Raw genomic sequence first — 19,278 nt, forward strand, 5'->3', positions numbered from 1 at the left:
CCTGGATATCCTTGTTAACTTTCTGTCTTGTTGATCTGTCTAATGTTGACAGTGGGGTGTTAAAGTCTCCCATTATTATTGTATGGGAGTCTAAGTCTCTTTGTAAGTCTCTAAGGACATGCTTTATGAGTCTGGGTGCTCCTGTATTGGGTGCATATATATTTAGCATAGTTAGCTCTTTCTGATGAATTGATCCCTTTACCATTATGTAATGGCTTTCTTTGTCTCTTTTGATCTTTGATGGTTTAAAGACTGTTTTGTCAGAAACTAGGATTGCAACCCCTGCTTTTTTTTGTTTTCCATTTGCTTGGTAGATCTTCCTCCATCCCTTTATTTTGAGCCTATGTGTGTCTCTGCATGTGAAATGGGTCTCCTGAATACAGCAAACTGATGAGTCTTGACTCTTTATCCAATTTTCCTGTTTGTGTCTTTTAATTGGACCATTTAGTCCATTTACATTTAAGGTTAATATTGTTATATATGAACTTGATCCTGTCATTGTGATATTAGCTGGTTATTTTGCTCGTTAGTTGATGCAGTTTCTTCCTAGCCTCGATGGTCTTTACATTTTGGCATGTTTTTGCAATGGCTGGTACCTGTTTTTCCTTTCCATGTGCTTCCTTCAGGATCTCTTGTAGGGCAGGCCTGGTGGTGACAAAATCTCTCAGCATTTGCTTGTCTGTAAAGGATTTTATTTCTCCTTCACTTATGAAACTTAGTTTGGCTGAATATGAAATTCTGGGTTGAAAATTCTTTTCTTTAAGAATGTTGAATATTGGCCCCCACCCTCTTCTGGCTTGTGGAGTTTCTGCCAAGAGATCTGCTGTTATTCTGATGGGCTTCCCTTTGTGGGTAACCCGACCTTTCTCTCTGGCTGCCCTTAACATTTTTTCCTTCATTTCAACTTTGGTGAATCTGACAATTATGTGTCTTGGAGTTGCTCTTCTCGAGGATTATCTTTGTGACATTCTCTGTATTTCCTGAATTTGAATGTTGGCCTGCCTTACTAGGTTGGGGGAGTTCTGAATGATATCCCGCAAAGTGTTTTCCAACTTGGTTCCATTTTCCCCCTCACTTTCAGGCACACCAATGAGAAGTAGATTTGGTCTTTTCACATAATCCCATATTTCTTGGAGGCTTTGTTCATTTCTTTTTATTCTTTTTTCTCTACACTTCTCTTCTCGCTTCGTTTCATTCATTTGATCTTCAATCACTGATACTCTTTCTTCCAGTTGATTAAGTTGGTTACTGAAGCTTGTGCATTTGTCACGTAGTTCTCGTGTTATGGTTTTCATCTCTATCAGTTCTTTTAAGGACTTCTCTACATTGGTTATTCTAGTTAGCCATTCGTCAAATCTTTTTTCAAGGTTTTTAGTTTCTTAGCGCTGGTTACATAGTTCCTCCTTTAGCTCTGAGAAGTTTGATGGACTGAAGCCTTCTTCTCTCAACTCAACAAAGTTATTCTCCATCCAGCTTTGTTCCATTGCAGGTGATGAGCTGCATTCCTTTGGAGGGGGAGATGCGCTCTGATTTTTTGAATGTCCAGCTTTTCTGCACTGCCTGCTTTTTCGCCATCTCTGTGGTTTTATCTGCCTTTGGTCTTTGATGATGGTGACGTAGTGATGGGGTTTTGGTGTGGGTGTCCTTTCTGTTTGTTACTTTTCCTTCTAACAGTCAGGACCCTCAGCTGCAGGTCTGTTGGAGTTTGCTTGAGGTCCACTACAGACCCTGTTTGCCTGGGTATTAGCAGCGGAGGCTGCAGAAGATAGAATCTTGCTGAACAGCGAGTGTTGCTGTCTGATTCTTGCTCTGGAAGCTTCGTCTCAGGGGTGTACTCAGCTGTGTGAGGTGTGAGGTGTCAGTCTGGACCTAGTGGGGGATGTCTCCCAGTTAGGCTCCTCAGGAGTCAAGGACCCACTTACCCACTTGAGCAGGCAGTCTGTCCGTTCTCAGATCTCAGTCTCTGTCCTAGGAGGTTCACTGCTCTCTTCAAAGCTGTCAGATAGGGATATTTACCTCTGCCGAGGTGTCTGCTGCTTTTTGTTTAGCTATGCTCTGTCCCCAGAGGTGGAGTCTACAGAGGCATGCCAGCCTCCTTGAGCTGTGGTGGGCTCCACCCAATTCAAACTTTCCAGCGACTTTGTTTACCTACTTAAGCCTCAGCAATGGTGGGAGCCCCTCCCCCAGCCTCGCTGCCCCCTTACAGTTGAATCTCAGACTGCTGTGCTAGCAATGAGGGAGGCTCTGTGGGTGTGGGAACCTCCAGGTCAGGTGTGGGATATAATCTCCTGGTGTGCCATTTGCTGGAACCCTTGGTAAAGCACAGCATTAGGGTGGGAGTTACCCGATTTTCCAGGTGTTCTGTGTCTCAATTTCCTTTGGCTAGGAAAAGGAATTCCCTTCCCCCTTGCACTTCCCAGGTGAGGCGATGCCTTGCCCTGCTTCAGCTCTCGCTGGTCAGGCTGCACCCGTGGACCAGCACCAACTGTCCGACACACCCCAGTGAGATGAACCCGGTACCTCAGTTGAAAATGCAGAAATCACCCATCTTCTGTGTCACTCACGCTGGGAACTTCAGGCTGGAGTTGTTCCTATTTGGCCATCTTGGGTGCACCTGCCTATCCCAACTATGTGTTTTTAATTTGAGCTCATCCTTTTTTATGGCTGCATAGTATTCCATGGTGTATATGTGCCACATTTTCTTTTTTTTTTTTTTTTTTTTTTTTTTTTTTTTGAGACGGAGTCTCACTCTGTCGCCCAGGCTGGAGTGCAGTGGCCGGATCTCAGCTCACTGCAAGCTCCGCCTCCCGGGTTCACACCATTCTCCTGCCTCAGCCTCCCGAGTAGCTGGGACTACAGGCGTCCGCCACATCACCTGGCTAGGTTTTTGTATTTTTTAGTAGAGACGGGGTTTCACCGTGTTAGCCAGGATGGTCTCGATCTCCTGACCTCGTGATCCACATTTTCTTAATCCAGTCTATCATTGATGTACATTTGGGTTGGTTCCAAGTCTTTGCTATTGTGAATAGCACCACAATAAACATACATGTGCATGTGTCTTTATAGCAGCCTGATTTATAATCCTTTGGGTATATACCCAGTAACGGGATGGCTGGGTCAAATGGTATTTCTAGTTCTAGAGCCTTGAGGAATCGGCTGTGGCAGTTTCTTAAAATAAGACAGCAATAAATTTTGCCACATCAGTGGACTTTTCCTTTCAGGAAAGATTTCTCTTCAGCATGTGATGCTGTTTGACAGCATTTTATCCACAGTAGAACTTCTTTCAAAATTGGAGTCACTGCTTTCAAACCTTGCCACTGCTTTATCTATTATGCTAAGCGTATGTAATATTCTAAATTCTTTATTTTCATTTTAACAATATTCACAACATCTTCACCAGGAATAGATTCAATCTCAAAAAAAAAAAAAAAAAAACACCTTTGTTCATTTGTAAGAAGCAACTCTTCATCCATTCAAGTTTTATAAAGAGATTGCAGCAATTTAGTAACATCTTCAGACTCCACTTCTAATGCTAGTTCTCCTGCCATTTCCACCACTTCTGCAGTTACTTCCTACCCTAAAATGTTGAACCCCTCAAAGTCATCTATGGGGGTTGGAATCAATTTCTTCTAAACTCCTGTTAATGTTGATATTTTGACCTCCTTCCATAAATCACAAATAACTTTAAATGGCATCTAGAATGGTGAATCCTTTCCACAAGGTGTTCAAATTTCCAGGAGGTTTTCAGTTTTCCCTTTGCCCAGATACATCAAAGGAATCACTATGGTAGCTGTAGCCTTATGAAATGCATTTCTTAAGAATTAAGACTTGAAAGTCAGAATTACTCCTTGATCCATGGGCTTCTGAATGGTTGTTGTGTTTGCAGGCACCAAAACAACATTGAACTCTTTGTACATCTCCATCAGAGCTCCTGAGTGACCAGATGCATTGTCAGTGAGCAGTAATATTTTGAGGGGAATCTTTTTATCTGAGCAGTAGGTCTCCATAGTGGGCTTAAAATATTCAGTAAACTATAACATCGACAGATGTGCTGTCATTGAGGCTTTGTTCCATTTCTAGAGCACAGGCAAAGTAGATTTAGCATAATTCTTAAGGGCCCTAGGATTTTTGGTAAATGAGCATTGGTTTCAACTTAAAGTTGCATTAGCCCCTAAGAAGAGAGTCAGCCTGTCCTTTGAAGATTTAAAGCTAGGCATTAACTTTTCCTCTCTAACTATGAAAGTCTCAGATGGCATCTTCTTCCAATACAAAGCTATTTTATCTCCATTGAAAATCTGTTGTTCAGTGTAGCCACCTTCATCAGTTATCTTAGCTGGATTTTCTGGATAACTTGCAGCTTCTACATCAGAACTTGTTGCTTCACCTTGCACTTTTATGTTATGGAGATAGCTTCTTTCTTAAACCTCATGAACCAATCTCTGCTAGCTTCCAACTTTTCTTCTCCAGCTTTGTCACTTCTCTTAGCCTTCATAGAATTGAAGAGAGTTAGGGCCTTGCTAGTAATTAGGCTTTGGCCTTAGGGAATATTGTGGCTAGCATGATCTTCTATTCAGACCACCAACACTTTCTCCAGATCAGCAATAAGGCTGTTTCACCTTGTTATCATGCATGTGTTCACTAGAATAGCATTACTTTCCTTCAGTAACTTTTCCTTTGCATTCTCAACTTGGCTAATTGTTTGGCTCAGAAGGCCTTAGTTTTCAGCCTATCTTGGTTTTTGGCATGCCTTCCTCACTAAACTAAATTGTTTCTAGTTTTTGATTTAAAATGAGAGATGTGTGACTCTCCTTTCATTTGAACACTTAGAAAACATTATAAGGTTATTAATTGGCCTAATTTCAATATTATTTTGTCTTAGGGAGTAGGGAGACTTGAGGAAACTACCATTTGAGAATAATTTAACAATACCTAATTTGTTAGGAATGCGTTATACTCTGTGACCTAGAAATTCCATTTATGCCTTTGGCCATATAGGGAGACATATTCCAAGATGTTTTTTGGAACATTATTTATAATAGGGAATATTGAAAGCTAAATTTTAATTAACAGAGGATTATAAATATAACATATTAGTATACTGTAATGCTATATTGCAGTTTTAATGAATGAATTAGATCTATATGTGTCAACATGGTCACTAATGTATTCCCAGGTAGTTTCATGATAGCTTTGGCTTTTTCTGTGCTTGTAAATTCAAAAGTCATTCATTTTGTGAATATACAATTAATATGTTTGTGTGGTTTGTGCTTATATCTAGTAACTCAGAAATACATTTGAAAAGTTAACAGTAACACAAGGCATTACAGGTAGCCTCTGGCTTTCACTAGTCTTTAAAAATCTGTTATATGCTTGCTACTAAACATACTGACTGGAATCCCCTGTTATTTTTCAGCCTTGTAGATCTTGCATCAGGGTGGGATCAGTGGAGGCAAGAAGGAGAGGCAGAGAAAATAGCTCCTTTTCCTCCCCCATGTCTCCATACACCCCATCACTTTTTTTTTGGTGGGGGGGACAGAGTCTTGCTCGGTCACCCAGGCAGGAGTGCAACGGCACGATCATGGCTCACTGCAGCCTTGACCTACCAGGCTCAAGTGTTCCTCCCACCTCAGCTACTCCAGTAGATGGGGCCATAGGTGTGTGCCACAATGTCTGCTTATTATTATTATTATTATTATTATTATTATTATTATTATTTTGTACAGACAGGGTCTCCCTATGTTGCCTAAGCAGGTCTTGAACTCTGGGCCTCAAGCAGTCCTCCTGCCTCAGGCTCCTAAAGTGCTGGAATTACAGGTGTGAGCCTGCCTCTATCAACCTACCACTCTTATCCACATAATGAAATGCTTGGAGTAGATTTTTTTAAAAAATTCACCATGCCTACGTACATACATTTGAATTGCATTCTTTTTTTAACCTTATGACTTAAATGTAAATGTTCCTCATTAAAACATTGAACCAATCTCACCAGAAATGAGTAAAATAGATAATTGAAATAATAGAATGAAAATTATAATTGTAAAATATAAAAATATAATTTTGCTAAGTAATTAACCTATATTTTAGCTATGCATTAAGTTTAAAATATAACATGTTTCATATAGTAATTTTATTAATATTCAAAAAAACTAGTTCATGATTTTCCATCTTATTTTTAGAAAAACCTGACCTCTAGATATATTTTGTCTCTTTCCTGTTTATTGCCTTTGATTTGTTACTATTCACAACCAATACCTGCCAGTGTCTCCTGTATTGATTTCATACCTATTTGTATTAGTTAATTATGAAGATATAATTGAGGTAGGTAATTGTAGTCCCCAGTTACTAAAATAAAAAAATAAAACATGTTTCTTTAGAGGAATTTTTCATATAAACATTTGTATCTTGGCAGTCCTTAATATTAACACTCAAATAAGAAAATATGCATAGAAAATATTCTGACTTCTTCCGAACAGGTCAATCATATAATTGTTTTCTATAAGGTAGATGTAAGTACTTAATTTTTAAAAATTAGAATAGCATATCACTTTTTCTTTTGCATGCTGTATTCTAAAATAAGTCAAGCAGGAATGTTTCATATGGGTTAGATCACTGTAATACCTACTAATCATTGTTCTGATTATGTACTTTTATTAGTTTGAGAAGAGATTTACTTCTAGAAGATACAAAAGATGAAGTCATTTCCCAATCATCAATTTAGTCCTACTAACTCTTTTTCTCAGCTTTGATTTATTCCTTTTGATCTTTTTATGTGTGACTAAGTTTTTTAGCCCTTTTGTTATCAATCATTATTATAGGAATTTGTGTGTTCATCAACTGAATTTTAGTTTAAAAAAGTCTTTTGTAGTATTGCAATATTTTAAATTCCTGATGAGTAAGAAGTATGTGTTCAACTTCTTCATTTTCCCTTACAACTCAAGCTAATACTTTACCTTGTAATAAGTTTTCAATAAGTCTCCAGCTAGGCTTAAGAAACCAAGCAAGTACTCTGGGAATATGTAATAAAGTCTAATAATCAGAAGTAGTATATCAACCATACTGAAACCTTGCTATTGCAGCCACCTTCTGCCTCAGCAAAGTTTTTTATGCTAGGATAAGAATACCAGGACATAAGCAAGAAAGCAAGTCAGCAACTTTGGTAAACTCTGAAGCTGTCAGCCTGTCTCAGCTAGCAGAAATGTTGTTCCAAAATTAATTTTTTTTCTGATTTTACTGTGTTTCTGATTCTACCGTGGTACATTATTTATTCAAAATATTACTTGTACCAAATTCCTTAACACAATGTCTGGCACATAATAGGTGCTTTGTAATTGTTTGCTGAACGAATGTCATAATTTATATGTGTATTATCTGTTCTCACACTGCTATAAATGACTGCCTGAGACTGGGTAATTTATAAAGAAAAGAGGTTTAATTGGCTCACAGTTCCACATGGCTGGGAAACCTACAATCATGCCAGGCACGTCTTATATGGCAGCAGGCAAGAGAGAGAGTGTGTGCAGGAAGAAATGTCAAACACTTATAAAACCATCAGATCTTGTGAGAACTATCTCATCATGAGAACAGCATGGGAGAACCACCCCCCACGATCCAATCACCTCTCACTAGGTCTCTCCCTCAACACCTGCGGATTACAACTCAAGATGAGATTTGGGTAGGAATACAAAGCCTAACTATATCAATAAGGGATAAATTATATTCTGCATTAGAAACTTAATTTGTTAGATTTTAATCATACATAAATGATAATTTGATTTCATAATAGAGAACAACAAAAATTGAGGGGGTCTTTCATCTCAATGTCATTCCCTTTTTGTTTTCCATATTTTATTTATATCTGAAAGGAGTGTCATATATAATAAATAAATGGCCCCTTTGTTTTTTGGTTTTTGTTTTGTTTTAATTTTTTTTTAGAGACAGGTCTCTCTATGTTAACTAGGCTGATCTTGAACTCCTGGCTTCAAGTGATCCTCCAGCCTCAGCTTCCAAAAATGCTGAGATTACAGGCATGAGCCACCATGCCCAACCCCTAAATGGCCCCTCTGAAGGAGAGAAGTATTGAAGAAGGAGACTGTATTTGTTCAGGTTACTTTTAGCAGAGATTAACAAAGTTTTATTTTAGGCTCAAATTTCCACCAAGAGTGAGTGATCTCTAATCATGAATTTGATTTAATTTGGATTTGTCACTGAATATAAAAAGAACATATGTTTAAGAGCATTTAGAACATTTGGAAAAAGTAGAAAGAAGGTAACTACAAATCTACATAATTCCAACAACAGAGAAAACAATGTCACTTTAGTATTTTACTGTAAAAATTTATTTTGAAAGTGAATTTAGTTCCTCACTTTAATAAGAATTTTCTTTTGTATATTCATTTTATATTTTGTAGGTGGTTGTTTGATTTTTAATGTTACTTAAACTCTTCCTCATTTATCTGTGTGGTTTTTTTTTTTTTTTTTTTTGCAGTGAATGACTTTATTTGATTAGTTTATAGATCAATTGTGTCTATCTCATTGTGTCTTTAACAGGTCGAGCAAATACAAATGCTAGTCTGCAAGGGAAAGCCAGAAAAACCATAAGTGATAGGTGGGAGAGTCAGCTGTGGAGGGAGAAAAAGTTTGGCTTAATAGATCACCTACACTACAGCCATGTTTATCCTGAAAGTATTCCACGGAAATTTATGTTTGAACACAGAAAGTTTCTTAGTGAGCAGTATAATTCTCAGCCTGCAAAATATGTACCACCAGAAGGAAGGCCCCCAAAACTTGATGATTTTAAGAGTGCCCGAAGCCTTGGACATTTTGAAGTAACCATACTAGGTAAGTCCCCTGTTCTTTTTGAATATCATTAATTTAACATATTTTAAATATACCTACTATTTTGCTTTAAAAATTTAAGCCCTTCCCACAAAAACATTAAGCCCAAGGGAAGTTCTTGTTTGGCTCAAACAAAAGGAATGGAGCACTAATTATGGAATAAATGAAGCTCTAATTGTGTGCTTCTAAACATTGGCAGTCCTTGGAAAGTATCTGGGGAGAGAAGAATGGGAGAACTAAGGGAATTTTCCTCATTCCTAACTATCTGACTACTTCTAAGGCAGCTTCTGTTCTCCCTGAGCCACCACTTTCTTGCCTATGTTCTCGGCTTCTTCATTCATTGGAACCACTGAAGGGTAAAGTGTAAGGTAAAGAGAAGAAAGAATACTAATCAAAAGAAGCCCTACAAAAAAAAGGTCTGTTTAGACCCTCAAGATAATAAAATAATCAAGTAACTAAAGTTGACTGGAAAAAAGTTATTGAAAAAACTTCCCTTGTCTGGTAAGAGGAAATAAGCTGATTTACCCAGGTTTTTCAAAATTGAGAGGTAGCTATGGAACTTACAGAAATTTAAAGAAGTCAAAACATTTTAAAACTTAGATTTTTTTTGTTTGTTTCTGAAAGATGAAAAATTACACACAAAAAAATTCTAAAACAAAATCTTAGCTAAAATGACTCGGAGTCAAGGAAGACAATGCATTTGTGTTTCACAGGAAGATCTTAGTACCAGGTCTTATTACCTAAAATGAAGGAATGAGGAAAAAATTATAAGCAAATTAACTTAATGACCGAATAATGTAGTTCATGGATTTTTACATTTGTAGTACTGGACATCTTGGCCGGTTAGTTCAGTTGGTGAGAGCGTGGTGCTAACATTTGCAGTCCTTGGATGAATTGCCTTGACCTTTATCAAGATTCTCTTTTCCCTTTTATTCTCTCCCAACCCCTCTTCCCTACCTCCTCACATATAAATATGTACAGACATGTGAGTATGTATGTAATCTATGAAAAGTCTGAATTCTCACTGACTCCATTAGAAAATCACAGACCTAAGTTTCAAATGCTTTTTCACTAGACTGCATTACTTGGTCTCTTCAGGTAGTTCATCAACTTTAGTTTTGTATCTAGGAAACAAAAATTATAGCAAAATTTCCCATCCATCAAAAATAATCATGGTTAATGGACACAAAAAAATAGAAAGAATGCATAAGACCTACAATTTGGTAGCACAGTAAGGTGACTATGGTCAATAATAATTTAATTGTACATTTAAAAATAACTAAAAGAGTATAATTGCATCATTTGTAACTCAAAGGATAAATGTTTGAGGGGATGGATACCCCATTTACCCTGATGTGATTTTCACATATTGCATGCCTATATCAAAATATCTCATGTACCCCATAAATATCTACACCTATATACCCACAAAAATTAAAAATTAAAAAAGGTAACCATGGAAATGATGAGTTCATCTAGAAACTAGAACTTGAATTTTTTCTCACTTTTAAAATGTTACTGCTCTATTAAAACAGTTTGACTAAGACTTCTCAGCTGTACTACATGTAATTATAAACTTGTGTAGCTTTGTCTATGAGTCAGCTAAAAGCAGGAATCAAATGTGAAGAAGGAAATGTCATCATTCCTCCCACTAGCTTTAATCCATATTAGAAGTATGCTGTTTCTATATAAATTTTATATCCTACATTTTTCCAAGGATGGTTTACATAGTTAAAAGACAGTGGAAAATAAACCATTTATGAATGAAACAAAACAGAACATTTTAAAGGAAGCACAAAAAGTAGGTATTACTAGGTACTTGCAAATAACCAAATTTCTACCATTAGAAATAATTTTCTGTGCTTTCTGGCAGGAAGGGAGAAGGGTTTGTTTTTAGTAGTTATTTCTTTTTTCTGGTGATATATTTAATTTTAAAGCCAAAATAAACCTTGGATATCTTCTAGTCTTACCCTTGGCTAGGTAAAAGCCAGACCATGATTAGAAATCAGATCTCCTGAGTCTCTAAATGTATCATCTGTTGCAGAGAAAACAATTTATATAGGAACCCTGCTATTTTTTTTCCTCAAACAAAATTCAAGTCTGAATTAACTATGAAATTATTGTGTAAGTAGCACAGGATAACAAATGGGTTATCTTCAACTGTAGCTTTTTTAAAAAAAAAAAAGGTATGTAAATGATCTTCAGATAGTTGCTTCGTGCATCAACATTTTAATATACCTAACCAGTATAATCATTAGTCATATCTTAATAAAGCATTTCTATAAAGGAATATATTTTCACTTTATTATTATATAATCCAAGTACTTCACGCTCTAATAGTTTAACTTAATAAAGGGATAAAACTTAGAGAGCTGGGATAAAAGGTACTGGATCCAGTGATTCTCATACAGTCTTGTTGGGAGGGGGTATCTTATCAAAGTTATCTACAAGAGGCCTATTCATACTTCTTAGAATTCTGATACACACTAGAGAAGCAGCCCATTCAGTCTACTCCATTCATAAGAGAGACTTATTGCCACAGAGAGAATGCCACTGCCAAGAACACATCCTGTCCATCAGGTATAAAGGAGTAAATTAAAGGTTGAAAACTACTATGCTTTAAGTAGTACTTGAAGTATAGACAATGTCTATATTCTAGCACTATCTAGTACTATCTATATTCATATCTTCATTCATTCAAGTACTATCTACATCTATACTTCAAGCACTACTTAGAATGAGAGCTGAATATCGGATGTGAAAGTGCTGAATTTGTCATATCTTTTAGGAAAGTATGAACCCAAGTTGTATTATAAGACCAGACAAATGGTTTGTATATATTTTAGCATGGACATGAGCAATAAACTCAGAAGAGAGGAATAAATCTGTTATTACCATGCTATTTGTTAAAAGGTAGAATCCTAAAACTGAAAGATGACTTTAAACGTATCTTATACAAGGCGGCACGCTTGGTCAGTAAAGGGCCAAGTAGTAAATGTTTGAGGTTTTACAGGCCATACAATTTCTTTTGCAACTACTCAGCTCTGCTGTATTAATGTGAAAGCAACCATTGACAATATGTAAATAAATGCACATGGTTGTTTGAAAAAAACTGTATGTACACTAAAATTTGAATTTCATATTTTCATGTATCATAAAATATTGTTCTTTTGATTTTTTTTAACTATTTAAAAATGTGAAAGCTATTCTTAGCTCATGGAATGTACAAAACCAGGGGCAGGCTGGATTTGCGCCCCCCAGTCATAATTTACCCTGTTCTAGACTCCTTAGTTAAGTCTCAGTTAAGACTGCCTAAACCAATCCAGGCAGATAAATCTGTATGATGTTTAAGGTTCTCTAAGCACGAAGATTGTCTCATTCAGTGATACTATATTCTAGTGGTTTATTATACCTCTGCAATATCTTGCAAGTCTATAGAAGACCTCGTAATTTTGAAGTGTCTTATTCTTGGAGCCAAAAATGTTATTTGGACCACAACCCTGTTACTTGGTCATTACCTCTGACTGGAAGGGTGAATTGTTATTGAAAACATTGAATAGAATTATTAGTCTTCCTTCTTTCCCACAGTTCTGATGGCTCTCAGCAACCACCAGCTTGGTACCATGGCAATGTCAGAAACCTATCCTAGAAGCACTGGTTCTTGTCTTTAAATTCTTGCTGGGCCATCTCACCTGTCTCAAATCAATAGATTATAACCATTAAAACCTCAGCCCATTGCCTACCATGTAAGATCACACACTTTAAATAGAATATACTGAGGTGAAATAACGAACTAGATTTTCAGTGCCCTTAGCCCAAGTACAAAATGTAAAATATGTTGGTCAGTCTTTATCAATTTTAAGAATTATTTCTCACCTTAAATATAAGAACACAGCTTTCAAAAGTTTTAATTGAACTTACAGGTGTTATAGTGTATCATTGGCTCTACTAACACTAATTTGTTTACCCATGAAATCTGATGAGTCAAAGTTTAAAAGTCATCTCCTCAATTTTCATTTGACTTAGATAATTAGGAACATAATCCAGCCAGCCTTTCCAAGTTGCTGAAGGCTGCCTATTTGTCTTTTAAAAGTCAAAAGATACAAACCCCAATAATAGTATTAATTGGTGAGGGAATCAACATTGAGGGAACCCAGTGCTATTCAGCTAATCTTTCAAATAGGCTTTCAGCAAGGAAGGTGGCATACCCCAGAGGTACAAATAATTGATCCTGAGCCCACAGGCTAATACCAAGGAGGGAAAAAATTATATTGGTCTGTTTGGCTGCTTTAATAAAAGAAAATATAAAGATGAGTAAAGCCTTATTATTTCAGTGTAACTGTAGTATATTAAATTACCTTGATGTCACAATTAATGTTATTAAAATTTGAAATTATCTTTTAAATGCATTTTACAGTAAAGGAAAAGAACAAACCACGTGACAAATTTTTCCAAAAAATACTTTGACAAAAAAATCTAGAAAAGATTATTTTAACAGCTCTCCTTACATCATAGCCATTTTTCTTGGGGTTTGTACAGGATATTTGTGTTCATTTATTGGTAATGGGAATATGGATGAATTTATATTTGAATACTCTTGCACAAATGTCTTAAATTCTATTATTGAAAAATTGTAGGTAAAATGCACACATGTATATTTATTTACTCAATTTAAGAAATATTTATTGGGCATCTACTGTGTGCCTAGCACTCTTCTAAGTGCTAAAGTCACATTAGTGAACACAACAGATAAAAACCCTGCCCTATAAGAGCTTGTAGTAGAGTGAGATGGTGATAAGTGCTAAGAAAAAACAGTTGCTGGAGAGTGTTGTAGTAGGAAAGGGTTAAATTTTAAATAGCAGAGGTCTCCTGGAGAAAGGAACATTTCAGAAACCTGGTGGAGATGTAGTTATCTGGGGAAAAAACATTCTAGGCACAGAGGCAGCAAGCACAAAAGCCCTGAGGCCTATTGACTTAAACGTCTGTACTTTGAACTCTAGTAGTTTGTTTGTTTTTGAAACAGGGTATCACTCTGTTGCCCAGGCTGGAGTACAGTGGTACAATCTTGGCTCACTGCAACCTCTGCCCAAGTAGCTGGGACCACAGGCGCACACCACCACACCCAGTTTATTATTATTATAATTATTATTATTATTATTGTATTTTTGGTAGAGACGGGGTATCACCATGTTGCCCAGGCTGGTCTCGAACTCCTGGACTCAAGCAATCCGCTCACCTCGGCCTCCCAAAGTGCTGGAATTACAGGCATGAGCCACCACGCCCGACCAGAACTCTAGTTTTAATCAAACAGCTCAGTAAAAAATTCACTGATAATGCTGAAGCTCAACTCCCAATATTTTATAATTTAGAAAGCAACTCAAAATAATATCAATAACACACTAATATATCTGCTTTCTTGAAAATATCAAGATTTCCAAATTCTGATAGTTTCTCAGTTTTAAGGCATCCTTCCTTTTTTGTTTGCAAGTTGAAATGGTCAACGGTACATTTAATGCAGTGTTTTCTTTTTATTAAAAAATAAAATTAATGATATATATATGAGTTAAATTTAGTCTTAGAATAAAGGATATAAGATACCAGCATGTGCACATTCATATGAGTCTTGCAGCATTGCTAGGAGTTGTAACATGGCTATGCTCCTTATAATACTGAATTAGAATTCTTGGAAAATTCTAGATGACGTGATTATTTCAGTTTATGGCTACCAAATTTTAGTAATCCTTAGAAAGCTCTAAGTGGCCTTTAGCTGTATGTTAAGTTAAATATATGAGATTTAATGTCATCTCCCCATCAAAAGCAAAGAACTTGCATTTCTGGATTTGTTTGCAGCTTAACAAGAAGGATTTGGTTACCCATCATTGCCTGTACTCAGTACTTAAGAATCACTATAAGGGATGAATCAGAGAAATATTAAGGTCATATAATCTAGCTGACTAAATATCTGGGAAAGACCGAAAAGGAGGAGTTAAAGATAACTCTCAGGTTTCTGATTTGTGTCACTAAATGGAATTCACAGTTTCAAAGCTGTGCTCTGTGTGATTGTTTACCCTTACTCTAGCCAAGATGGTCTTTTACTCTGGTCTACACCTTTGGCTTGTGCTATTCCCTGCCATGCTTAAAATGCCCTCTTCTCTGTTTATTTAAATGCTATCCATCCTTTAGTACGTAGCTAGAATTCTTTTCTTCCTCTAGGAAGTCTTTTTTATCTACCCCAACTGACATTGACCCACATAAAAAGATGACAGTCAAAGGTCGGAATTCACTTTAGTTGTTCCCCCTTAGCCCTTTTTCTAGCACAACCTTTTATGGCCCTAATGGTGAGTGTGTGAACCATGTCTTGTATATTTGAGGACAGATGAGATGTAGCTACTACGTCATCCCCGACCTTGCATTAGTCAGATATCCTTGAGTCCAAATGGCAATAAGGGAACCAATAGTCATCTCCAAATTCCCCTGCCCCGGAATAGCACCTGTCCTAAATGACCAAGGAAACACTCTACATGTCATTTATGTGACCATGCTGTCCTCTGGATAGTAGATTCCAATCTTCCATCAGTAGGGGAAACCTTTTGAACTGTTATTTCCAGCAGTGGTGAAAGGTTGCACTGGAGTGTCTACTCTTTCAACAAATACCATGTATTCATAAATTGCAATACTAAGAGTTTAGTCTCCAGTTTTCAAACACATTTTTTTTCAGATCTAAAGCTCTCTGGAACATGTTGGGATCAAACCAGCAAACTTGGCATCAGTACCACATGCTAACCCACTGAACTTTCAATAACATATGAATTTTCTTTAACAGGTCTGAACCATGAGATAGCAATCGATGTTGCATTCCTACCCATGTATTGTCCAGAAGATATTCGAACATCTCAAATAGACACACTGTTGACCTCCATGAATTACAGCTGTGCATATCCACAGGACACAACTGGAAATGACCGATTGCCAGGTCCAAGAGCGGTTGCAGGTAAAACAATCTCAGTGTTCTTTTCATTCAGAAAAAAAAAAATTATAAACAGCCCTAACCTTAAGATGTTATTATGTAAACAGTTCTAGCCTTAAAATTTAATGTAGTTTTAATTAAAGGGTTATTTGGTAAATGTTCCCCAAGACTTATAAATGAGAATATGTCTTTTAAATAAATTGAATAGCTGTTTCGACTCTAGGCAAGCATTAAGAATATTATCTTATAATACAATTCCAAGTATAATTATTTCATCAGACATAAGTGGTATGCACATGGAACAGCACAAATTCTACTCTTTTCTTCCTTTTTCTCAGGTGACACGATTTGTCCTTTCACCTTGTAATTGCCTGAAATCACAATACCTCTATAGTATAATACAGTAAAATTGTTCCCTCTTATAAATGTGTAGTTATTCCAATGCTATGCAATAAATTTCTTGAGAACTGCTAGGAGCATATGTATTCCCAATAGTGAAACTCTTCAACCAGCTAATTGTTTAGGTTGCTGCATAATATACTGAACTCTAAATTGTTTCTACGTACCTATAAAATTATCTGTCCAGTTATAATTACCCCATTCATGTTTTTCTGTTATTTCTAATTCCTAAGCATGTGGTAAAGTTTCTAGCAGTTTTCATTGAGCTTATCGGGATATTACATTTAAAATGGCTTTTAAGAAAGGCCTTATTATCTTGGTATTTTCTGGCGGGTCTTTCTAAGCTGATGAAACTCTTGAGTGTATGTTGTTTTTGAATAAGTGTTATGAGCTGTGCCTGATGACAAAGTAATTTGAGGCAGTGACAGTTGCTACAAATTAAACTTGGGTACCTAATTTTATAAGAGCTGATTTTTTTTTTTTAATTTTTCCCACAGTCCATTTTAGAGATGATGTACACTTGCAGTATTACTTTCTACATTGGAGCTCCTTAGACTTTCAGTAACTTCACATTTCTTAATTAGTGCCCTAACATGCAACTTAAATATTTGTGCACTCATGTATGCTCATGTTTCATATAATATCCACTTATGTCACATGTCTTCTGCTATATGTCTACACTATTATTGATATAAAATGCCAGTTCAGCATTCTCAGCTAACTGCTTGGTGCTAGTGCCGGTATTCTTCCAGTAGTCACTAACATGGTCATATGAAAAATACCTGGTACCCTTCTGCTAACGCAGGTAATATTTGAGATGTGAAGGACAAGAATCACTAGGGAAGAAAAATTAATTCGTAATCACAAACAAAGTGGTTCATTTTGAGAGGAATACCATGGTTTTCATGACATAGCATTAATAATATGTATAATAATAATAATAATAGTAATAGTGTCCATTAAATTCTGTACCAAGCACTGTGCCTGGGCATTTTATATGGTACAACTAATCCTAATAAGAATCTCACAAGGTGAACCTTATTATCCCCTATTTATAGATAACTGGACTGAAAATCAGAGAGATTCACTAGCATGAGTAAGCTAGATTTTGAAACCTGATCCGATTCCAAACTTTTTCTTTCCTTTCATTATTCTAAACTGAAAGATAAAAATAGTTACAAAATGATATAATGCAGTGTCTCATGGTATAATACTAGTGTCATCTTTCAAACATTCTTTATAAAGTAGTTTCTTTTTTATTACAAAAGCTATACACATTAATAATTTAAAAATTCAAATACTACAGAAAGGTACCAGGTAAAAATGAAAGCTCCCCTCCTTGCCTTCCCAGGTCCAGCCCTTTCCACCAACTCACTCACCTATTCTCAGGAGATAACCAGTATTATCTGAACTCTTTAAGAAATGATTTTTGCATGTGAAAGTATGTATTCTATTGCTCTCTTTCTCAAATAAATACGCAAAAATGGAATTAGTAAACATATGGTTCTATAGCCAGCTTTTTCCCTTTGACAGTATATCTTTGACATATTTCATATTAGTATATAGAAAGCTACCTCGTTCTTTTTAATAACTACAAAGTATTCCACTGTGTGGATGTGCCAAAATTTATTTGACCAGTCTCCTACTGGTAGACATTTAGATTGTTTCCAAATGTTTTTGCTGTTAACAAACAGTACTGCATGAATATCCATTATGTGTGTGTGTGTGTGTGCCAATAAAATCTTTACACTTGTTTCACTTAAGATAATGTTCCACCCATGTTCCTAAAAAAGACATAATTTCATTCTTTTTATGGCTAAATAGTATTCCACAGGGCATACTTATACAAGAGATATGTAATTTTGGTAGATACTGTCAAATGATTCTCTAAAGCGGTTATACTAATTTACACTAGAACCAAAAGCAAGAGTGCCACTTTACTAATGCCCTTGTAAAAACTAGATATTGGTCTTACTAATCTATGGCGGATAGATAGGCAAAAATATATATTATTATTTTGATTTGCATTCATCAATCATTTCTGAGCTTTAAAATCTTAATACATTTGTTGGCCATTTATATTTTTTTCTTTCTATATACTTTCTATGCTAGTTTTACCTTTCATTTGTCTCTATTTTTCCTTAATAATTTGTAACTTCTCTTTGCATATTAAAGAAATTAACCTTTTATCATGTGTTACAAAGACTTTTACCCAGTTTGACATTGTTTCAATGGGATGTTTTGGTTGTTGAAGTAATTTTACTCATATGCACTCAAATACACTAGATTTTTTATCTTGTGGCTGCTGGTTTTATGTCATACTCAGGCATCACTCTGGTCAAGACTACATTTTTTAAATTCACTGTCTTTTTCCAGCACTTTTAGAGCTTCATCCATTATCTGATACATTTTTATTGTGATAAAACATACAGATCAAAATTTACTATTTTAACCATTTTATAGTTACTATTCAATGACACTAAGTACATTTACAATGTTGTGCAACCATCACCACTATTCATTTCCAAAACGTTTTAATCATCCCAAACAGAAACTCTGCACCCATTAAACAGTAACTCCTCATTCTCCCCTCTCCTGATCCCTGGGTAACAGCTATTCCACTTTCTGTCTCCAGAAATTTGCCTGTTTTTCATTCCTTTTTATGGCTATGGCTGAGTGATGGTCTTGGACAAGATCCAGGAGAATTATCTGAACTGCCATGCAGAAACTCTTGTTTTCTTCCTGACTTTCTCCCAAAGATAGTCTCTCTTTTCTAAGCCACTTGAAGCTGGGGCTGGAGTGACACAAGCTGCCCTGTAGCCACCACCACTATGACTGCGCTGGGTCAGACCTGAAGCCAGGACCACTCTGGGTCTGGCCCAAGGCCCGCTGTAACCACTCCCTGGCTATCACCTATGTTTGCCTTATGCCCTAGGGCTCTATAGTCAGGTGGTGGCAAAGCCAGATAGGCCTGTGACAATCCCTTCAGTGCAGCTAGTTCCTCTAGTTCACAAGCAGGTCCAGAGGTGACATCCAGGAGCCAGTGACTAGAGTCAAAAATCTTAGACGTCTACATG

The 19,278-nt window shown here is 36.3% G+C and overlaps 1 protein-coding gene across 2 annotated transcripts in view; it reads left to right on the forward strand.

Moving 5' to 3' along the window:
- The window catches only part of RADX (RPA1 related single stranded DNA binding protein, X-linked), a 76,807-nt gene that overhangs the window by 50,962 nt on the left and 6,567 nt on the right, over positions 1–19,278 (forward strand). For both annotated transcript variants that reach the window (XM_005594282.4, XM_045383383.3), the window contains 2 exons: positions 8,548–8,838; positions 15,659–15,826. In XM_005594282.4, coding sequence (XP_005594339.1) covers positions 8,548–8,838; positions 15,659–15,826 — 459 coding nt within the window. The remainder of the gene's footprint in view (positions 1–8,547; positions 8,839–15,658; positions 15,827–19,278) is intronic.

Source organism: Macaca fascicularis, chromosome X, assembly GCF_037993035.2.
Source record: "Macaca fascicularis isolate 582-1 chromosome X, T2T-MFA8v1.1".
Classification (NCBI taxonomy): Eukaryota; Metazoa; Chordata; class Mammalia; order Primates; family Cercopithecidae; genus Macaca; species Macaca fascicularis.